General features: G+C 40.8%; 1 protein-coding gene across 1 annotated transcript; it reads left to right on the top strand.

The window, feature by feature from the left end:
- Positions 1-686: 686 nt before the first annotated feature.
- On the top strand, positions 687-7,306 carry Med21 (mediator complex subunit 21). Its single transcript, XM_028757576.1, has 4 exons — positions 687-764; positions 5,092-5,206; positions 5,881-5,981; positions 6,804-7,306. The coding sequence occupies exons 1-4, from the start codon at positions 723-725 to the stop codon at positions 6,978-6,980; spliced, it is 435 nt and encodes a 144-aa protein (XP_028613409.1). The 5' UTR covers positions 687-722; the 3' UTR covers positions 6,981-7,306.
- Positions 7,307-8,599: the final 1,293 nt, after the last annotated feature.

Genomic DNA, 8,599 nt, shown 5'->3' with positions numbered 1-8,599 from the left:
GTAATTTCCTCACAACTTGTGCTGATAACGCACCTCCTGCCTTCCAATGCTCTTCTTTCTCCTTTTGACCTTTACCTGTCATCCGTTCCTCAGCACAGCGCTGTTTAATGCTTTCCTTTTCTGGTGTGTCCGTTCCCCCGGGCATTCCTACTCAGAATGAAAGCACGAGAAACTAGTCCTCCAGTTAGGTAAGCACTTCTAGCCCCAAACTAACAAGCCACCCTCTTCTAGCCATTCTGATTTCCTGGAGAATGTTAATTTCTTGGATTTAAATGTTGTGAACGGCTGGCTGCGTGTATGCTTTGTGGTATACCTGGAAAGTAAAAGTAAGGAAAAGTGTTCCAGATAATGCAAAACAAACAAACAAATGAACAAAAACAAAACCCCTCACAAACAAAACACACTCCAGCCCGGCCAGCACTACACAGCCTCAACAAAGCTAACAGACAGGAGGGAGGAAGCACTGTCGCCCCGCGGGGCTCGGTCCAGCGCCGACGCGGACGGTGGCGACTCTGCCCACACTCGTCCCCCTCCCACACGCCAGCCCTGGATCCCACCGACGTGACGTCAGCAGGCCTCAGGATAGCCCCGCCCCTCCCCGTGCAGCACGCTTCCTTGACCACGCCCCGCACGGAGGAGCCCTGTGATTGGCCCAGAGCCGCTATAAATTGGCCAATCGCAGGGGATGCGAGCTTTTGCGCACCCTTGTGTGCGCGTCTAACATGGCGGATAGACTCACCCAGCTTCAGGACGCTGTGAACTCGGTAAGGGCTTGCCTCGGCTCGCCAGCCTTTCTTTCTTTTCTGACGGGAAGAGAGGGAGAAGGAGCGAGGCTTGGTCCCGGGGAGCGCGCTGATTGAGGTTGCCGCGGACGGCGCGTGCGGGAGACCTGGGTCTCACGGAGGCCACAGGGCGGGGTCTGAGGAGACGGGCCTGTCCTGAGGGGGACCCGGGCCCGGGGGCTGTCCTGCGGGGAGACCCGGCCCGGGGGCTGTCCTGAGGGAAGGCGGGACCCTCCAGTCTCTTCCTGAGTGGGGTGGGATCCGGGTTCTCTCCCGAGGGGAGGCGGGACCCGCAAGCCTCTCCTCAGGGTTGTGGGGCTCGACACCTCTCCTGAAGAAGGGAATGGGTGGCCTCTAATGAGGGAACCCGACGGCCTCTCCTGAGGGGGACTCAAGGTCCGAGGCCAGGTAGCTAGGGACTCGAGTACTCAAGTCCCAGGGATGCTTCTGGAACCTCCTTTGTGGGGCGAGACAAGCCTAAGCACTTTTGCGTATATCCCTTGCATTTCAATTTCAACTTGCCAAATGGATCCCCACCCCTGTGATCGCACTCCGGAGGCTGAGACAGGAGGATTGCAGCGAGCTCGGGCCAGCCTGAGCTCCAGTTGGATATCCCATCTCAGAAAACAAAAACACAAACGACCACAACAAAGTGTTGAGTGTTTGTAGGTTGGGTGGCCAGGGTGAGGGCTTATCGTGGCATCTGGAGGCCGTGACTCCTCCGCTCTTGGCCACTCTGGCGCCAGTCGTTGGAGAGTAACATCTTCTAGAGGAGTCTAGATCCTAGTTTCTCCATTTCTTTGCGTTGTTTAAGTCCACTTTAGAATCTTCCCTAAGAGGCTCTTACAGGTGAAAGTGAAGCTCTTGCAGCACAGTACCACGAACAGTGAATGTACACAAGGGGGATTTTTGTTTTGTTTTGAGATGGTTTCACTGATGGTCAGCTCTGGCTGACCTGCACCCTGTGGAGACCAGGCAGTTGAAAACAAAAAAACAACCCGGAGTCAAAATCTACAACAAAAGCTCCCGAAAATTCCTAGCTTCTCTAACTTCATCCCCTCTGGCTGTTATTCTTGCTTAATGTACATGCACGGGAAGCTGAAAAATATTGAGCCTGGAATGGTTACCCACACCTTTAATCCCTATAATTCCACACCACTCAGGGGGCAGACAGAGGCAAAGCTGAGTTTGAGGCCAGCCTCAAAGTGAGTTCTAGTACTGTGTACAGCCAGAGCTATGTAGAGAAGACACTGACCCAAAGAAACATTAAAAAAAATTACTGCTTATTTCAATTTAGAGTACAGCAGTTTTCCATTGGTAGTTAAATATCTCTTAGTGTCCTTCTGGTTGTAGTTTGATGTAGAAGTGCCTACAGAGTGTAAGCCTACTGAAAAAATCTAAATACCTAGTCCCCTGGCCAGTGTTTTTCTAACAGGAATGATACAACTTGGCTTCTGGGTTAATACATCATCACTTTGAGAGGACTTTGAAATTGTGAATCTACTAGTGGGAAAACTAGACTACTCTGTGTAAATAAAGTAGTTTTAAAGTTGAGGGACTATCTTAAATGTTGATGAATTCTCGAAGGTACATTCTGTTTGCAGAGATTCCCTGGGGTGCCAGCTAACCTCTCGCAAGAAAATACTGCTTTGTGGTTTTACAAACTTTTTTTTTTAATTTAAATTTTTTTGTTTGTTTGTTTTACAAATCTTAATAATGCTGTGTAGGAGCTTATCTCTTAAATATACATATTCGTGTAGGTTCTGTAGTTAGGATGGTAAGGATACAATATGGCCTTGACTCACCTTAGGAGTCCTGATAATTGAGTCAATATGGATGCCTACTGTGTCTATAGGCAATGTGTTTACAAAGAGCTACTCAAGGAGCTTAGAAAGATGTCATAAACTCAAGAGACTTTTAGATGATGCAAACAAACCCCATCGTGGTTAGGGAGTTAGAGTGAATTGTTTTCAGCTCTTAAGAGCTAAAGTAGATTGGAACACAGAGCACTAGTAACGTTTGTTCTGCCATCTGGAAACTCCATGAGTACAGAAGCTATGTCATGTTCATCTCTATAATATTTATATACAGTACTTGTCATGGAATTGGTTTTTCAATAAATATTTTTGAACAGATAAACAGTGGGTCTTGAATGAAATTACAGGACAGAACACATAGCTACTGTATTGAATAAGTTTCATTTGTATTTTTCTTTCTTATGGCAGTGCTGCTAAATAGAATACTGCAACTTAGAAAGCCACCCAGGTTAGCTTTTCAATAACAATTAAGAATTTTGTCATTTATATAACGACAACGAAACAATAGAAATGTTTACTGATTGGAAATAGTAAATGAGGTTTCAGGGGTTAGGACTAGTTAGAAGATGTGTTTACTTTGTGAATGGTGTGAACTGACAGAGATCTGACTGCCTCTGTCTCTGCCTCCTCATGCTGGGATCTGTCATGCCCCAACAACAAATAAATTTTAAGCAACAAGGTTACAATTTGAGTCTTGAATAATACATTTCTGATAACTTAGAGTAAAAAAAAAATTGTTTTCGGGGTTGGTGAGATGGCTCAGCGGTTAAGAGCACTGACTGCTCCTCAGAGGTCCTGAGTTCAATTCCCAGCAACCACATGGTGGCTCACAACTATCTGTAATTGGATCTGATGCCTTCTTCTGGTGTGTCTGAAGACAGCGACAGTGTACCCACATACATAAAATAAATAAATAAATAAATCTTTAAAAAATTGTTTTCATTTCAAACACAATTCTTAGTATATCCTTGAAATTCTTATCCTCCTGCCTCCAGGTCCTGGGAGTACAGGTGTGTACTACCACCTGCAGTTTAAGCAGCACGCTATGGATCAAACCCAGGGCTTCATGTTTGCTATGCAAACAACCAACTGAACTCTATTTCTTTGTATATGTGTGTTTGTGTGTGTTATATGCAGGTGCACTTAACCTGTGTACATTTATGTAGAGACCAGAGTTGTCCAAGATTCTTTGTTTGTTTGTTTATGACAAGGTCTTTCAGTGAGCCGAAAGCTCACCTTTTCAGCTATATTAGCTGACCAGTGAGAACTTAGGGTCTCTGTTGTGGGTACAGGGGAACTAAATTTGTTCTTGTGCTTACCTAACCTCTATTTTGTTTGTTTGGTGGTTTTGGTTTTAAAAAATTAGCATATGGGACTGGAGAAAAATGGCTCAGCAGTTAAGAGCTTACTTTTCTTTCAGAGGATCTGGGTTTAACTCCCAGCATCCACATAGTGATTCACAACCATCTAAAACTCTAGTCCCAGGTACTCTGATGACCTCTCTGTGGGCACTGAATGCTCGTGGTCCACATACATACATGCAGACAAAACACTTATACACATAAATAAAATTAGCAATATAAAATGGTTTAGGGGACTGGCAAACTGGCTCAGCTCAGTAAGTAAAGACACTTGCCACTAGATCTAACTTAGGACCCACACTGTAGAAGGAAAGAACAGACTCGTGCAAAAGTCATTTCACTTTGGTAGATTAGGACTTGTTGAGTTATGATTTGTAGGAGACTTTTTCTTCTTTCCTTTTTTAATGTGCATGAGGGTCTTTTGCTACATGTATGCATGTGTACCATGTGGATGCCTGGTGCCATAGAGGCCAGAAGAGGACGTCAGGTATATTGAGATAAGAGTTATAGTTGTGGGATGCCGTGTGGGTCCTGGGAGTTGAATCCAGGTCCTCTGCAAAAGCAGCCAGTGCTCTTTAACTATTGAACACCTGTTTCTCTGTTGCAGCTTGTGTATCTGCTGGCATGGAGATCTGGTTTTATTTGTGAACAGCCTGTTCTTGAGAGCTCAGTCTTCAGAGCCACTCAAAACAAAACACTTAATGGCTGAGTCTTTGGTTTTCTTGTTTAGTACAGCCCCGGCTGACCTTGAACTCAGAGATCAGCCTTCCTCTGCCTCTCAGGTGCTGGCATTAAAGGCATTTGACACCGTAGCCTGGCTTTCATGTATTGATTCTTTAAGCTAGACTGATGCCAAATTTAATTTTACCTAGACTAACACCAAACTTAAGTTACTTTGTATGATTAAATCATTTAATCCAAACTAAATGTAAATAGACTCCTGGAAGACTGAAAGTTTTAGCTGCACAGTCTGTCATTGTTAGTAATAATGGGCTCATTTTATCGAAGAATATTTCTTTTTCTGAGGAGTTTGCATAGAGATCATGATTATGAAGAGATTGTTGCCATTTTTAATAAAATCCTTAACATTGACAATTCTTTGTAACCTTGACTTTTTTCCTTTTTCTCAAGCTTGCAGATCAGTTTTGTAATGCCATTGGTGTATTACAGCAGTGTGGTCCTCCTGCCTCTTTTAGTAACATTCAAACAGCAATTAATAAAGATCAACCAGCCAATCCTACAGAAGGTGAGGTCTGCTTAGTTTGACTGACATTTCTTCTATAATTTATAGCTTCTTTGTAAAAATGTGACTGTGGTTAGTATATTACTAAGTTTTGCCATAAATAAATGATTCTCTTTTTTTTTTTTTACATCTGTTTATATGGTGTGCCTGCCATAACATGCATGCATGCAAGAGGTCAAAGGATCTGGAGTAATTCTCTCCTTCTATTATTTGGGTTCTGGGGATCAAACTTAGGTCGTTAGACTTGGTGGCAAGTGTCCTTTGTCTGCAAAGCTATCTAATTGGTATGACTTTATCAGTATAATGACTTTATCAGTATAATTCATAAGCCTCATAATTCTGTTTATTTTCAACAAAGATTGTTACTTCCTTAGAGGAAAGCTTGTATGAGTTAAGCTGAGTTTTGTTTTTATGACCTTAATAAGAAAAACATCTCATCTATGGATTCCTTTCCTTAAGGTACGAGAATGTTGTCCTAATAAATAAAATGACATGCTAATTCCCAATATGAAGTAATATTAAATGTAAAAATAGTATTGACATGCTAAAATTATACTTTCATAATTGGAATTATTATATAGAAAACTTAGCTGAGCTTTTCTAACTTTATTAAACTTATAATTTCTATTTTTAAAAATGTAAGATTCTGATAATTTAACTTGATGTTTTTCTTCCAGAGTATGCTCAGCTTTTTGCAGCATTGATTGCACGAACAGCAAAAGATATTGATGTTTTGATCGATTCCTTACCCAGTGAAGAGTCTACAGCTGCTTTACAGGTAAAAGTCTTCTGATAAAATTACTAATAGTAGAGAACTTTGAATTAAAGAAGGTTATGATATTCAATTTAATATTAAATTTTAAATGGGAGGTATTTGAGGCTTTATTTGGTTTTGTGAGTTTCTTTTCATTCTTTTTCTTTCTTTTTTTTTGGTGGTGGTCAAGTCCAAGATCTCACATACTAGGCAAACACTCTGTCTCTGAGCTATAACCTCAGGCTTACTTGGGAGATTTGTTAACTGAACTAGCACAGCCCCTGGAAGATTGTGCTGTAAGGTTGTTCAATTTTGACTTAAGGATAAGATCAGGTGTGTTTAAGGTGGTATTGACATTGAACAATTTCAGTCTTTGGCAGAAGACTCCTGCCTAACTTTGTTTAACTAGCAAAGAGTGAGTAGAGAATGACATTCTGAATGTGGAGTAAAACAATGTCTTCAAGCAGTGTAAGTAGAGCATATATGTATGCCTATATATTCTCATTGAAAATTAGTCTTCTTTTTTTTTTTGGTTTTTCGAGACAGGGTTTCTCTGTATAGCCCTGGCTGTCCTGGAACTCATTCTGTAGACCAGGCTGGCCTCGAACTCAGAAATCCGCCTGCCTCTGCCTCCCAAGTGCTGGGATTAAAGGCGTGCGCCACCACCGCCCGGCCGAAAATTAGTCTTCTAATAAGTCATACGGAAAAAAAATTAAGTTGATAGAATACCTGCTACCAAAGATAAGACACAATGGTTGGAAAGGCATTCTGATTTTAAAATAAATACTTGTATTTAGTTTCTGTCCATTTCATCTCTGAATATATTAACACTCATGTCTTACAAAGGCTGCTAGCTTATATAAGCTAGAAGAAGAAAATCACGAAGCTGCTACATGTCTGGAGGATGTTGTTTATCGGGGAGATATGCTTCTGGAGAAGATCCAAAGTGCACTTGCTGACATTGCACAGTCACAGCTGAAGACCAGAAGTGTTACCCATAGTCAGTCTCTCCCAGACTCATAGCATCAACAGCTAAGATATGACAGAGAAAAGAACTGTTTGACTGGCAGTAAGAATGCTACATCAGATGTAAGCCCTACCAACAGCTATAGAACATCATATGCTCTGACTGTGTTGCCTTTTTTTTTAGCTAGTTTTCATCGTGTTTTGTTTTCACTCTTGATAAGTTTTTTTGTTTTCACTCTTTAAAATTGCAACTGAATCATCTTTAAACATCATTATGCCATCATTTTTTTATCTGACTAGAATTTTCAGGATAGATACTGTACTAATAAGGCTCATGATATAATTGAACAGATATTCAATAAAGCTCTTTATTGTTTTATGTATGTGGCTTTTGTTTGTTTGTCCTTTTTTGTGCAGTGCGGAGATGGAACCCAGATCTTGTACATCTTGTATATGCTAGGTAAGCGCTTTGCCACTGAGCCATACTTTCCCCAGGTCTGACTTCTATTGTATTATTGTAGTTCTTCACAGATCAAAATAACCTTAAAGGCAGAGATATGGTATATTTCAATTTAGATATGTGGCCTGCCTCTTCAGAGGTGGCACCATATAAATTTGTAGTTTGATCTAAAGTTTCTGAAAGTGTTTTAAAGAAACAATTAGAGCAAATAGAAAATAGTCATCTGTTCATCTGTGGAAAGCTTTCCTCTTCCAAAATGTCCCACATTCTAGTTTGTCTCTACCTTTGTCTTGACAAGTTTTTACTGTCCATGGAATTCCAATGTTACTGTGAGAGTTTTTCCATCCTAAACCATGTTTAAATAATTTTAACCTGCGTTCTCCATATTCTTAATTTACATGTCTTCATAGTCGTATTTCTTGAATTGTGGATTCTTTCTCACTCTGTACCTGAAAGGACTTTGATATTTAAAAAGTTTTATTAGGTTTATTCACTTTATATGTTTTGCCAGGATTTGTATATGTACACCATGCATGTGCTTGATACTTCAGAGGTTGGAAGAAGGTATCAGATCCCCTGGAACTGCAGTTGTGGGTGTTTTGTACCAGCTGTGGGTGCTGGAAATCAAAGCCTGATCCTCTGCAGGATCTGCTCTTACTTTGAGCTGTGTGTCCAGTCCTCTTTCTGTTCTTACTAACAAGTAAACCTGTACTGTTGTAATTTAATCAGTGTACTTCTACTGTATTTCAGTATGTGCATATGTACACACTCTTAAACTATGTATCAATATATACAGCAGGAACAGTAATGTTTTTCTCGTCTTACTTGGGTTTGTAATTGCTGATATTTGTATTAGCATTTGCAGTTGTGATTACTCATCCACCTCTTGGATCTCACTGTCTGTTGTTGTCCATAGTCTTAAGTTTCTGAAGAAACCTTGAGAAAAGTATCCAGAGCATTCTGACCCATATTTCCTTTGGAATCAAGCTCTTTATGGTTCTTGAAAAATATTGTATTTCAAAGCTCAGGAGCATCAGCCTAGCTATAAAAGTTATAACAACTTACTGGCTAAGCACAGACAGTTTTTAACTTTTGATTTTTTTGTTAAAACACTTTCTGTGGCAGTCATTTTTTATTAAATCTTATAAAACCTGTCAATAGAATATTGCCCTTGTTTATGAGGGGTTTGGTTTTTTATCTCCTACCTCCCTCACCA

The sequence above is a fragment of the Grammomys surdaster genome, unplaced genomic scaffold (assembly GCF_004785775.1).
Source record: "Grammomys surdaster isolate TR1022 unplaced genomic scaffold, NIH_TR_1.0 126176, whole genome shotgun sequence".
NCBI classification, from domain to species: domain Eukaryota; kingdom Metazoa; phylum Chordata; class Mammalia; order Rodentia; family Muridae; genus Grammomys; species Grammomys surdaster.
The sequence above is the reverse complement of the archived record's forward strand: the minus strand, read 5'-3'. Positions and strand labels throughout refer to the sequence as shown.

What these genes read in the sequence shown, in the direction of transcription:
- Med21 (XM_028757576.1), top strand. Translation starts at nt 723, where the DNA reads ATGGCGGATAGACTCACCCAGCTTCAGGACGCTGTGAACTCG. An exon ending in ACCAGCCAATCCTACAGAAG is followed by an intron (nt 5,207 to 5,880) that starts GTGAGGTCTGCT and finishes TTTTTCTTCCAG; the next exon opens with AGTATGCTCAGCTTTTTGCA. An exon ending in AGTCTACAGCTGCTTTACAG is followed by an intron (nt 5,982 to 6,803) that starts GTAAAAGTCTTC and finishes TGTCTTACAAAG; the next exon opens with GCTGCTAGCTTATATAAGCT.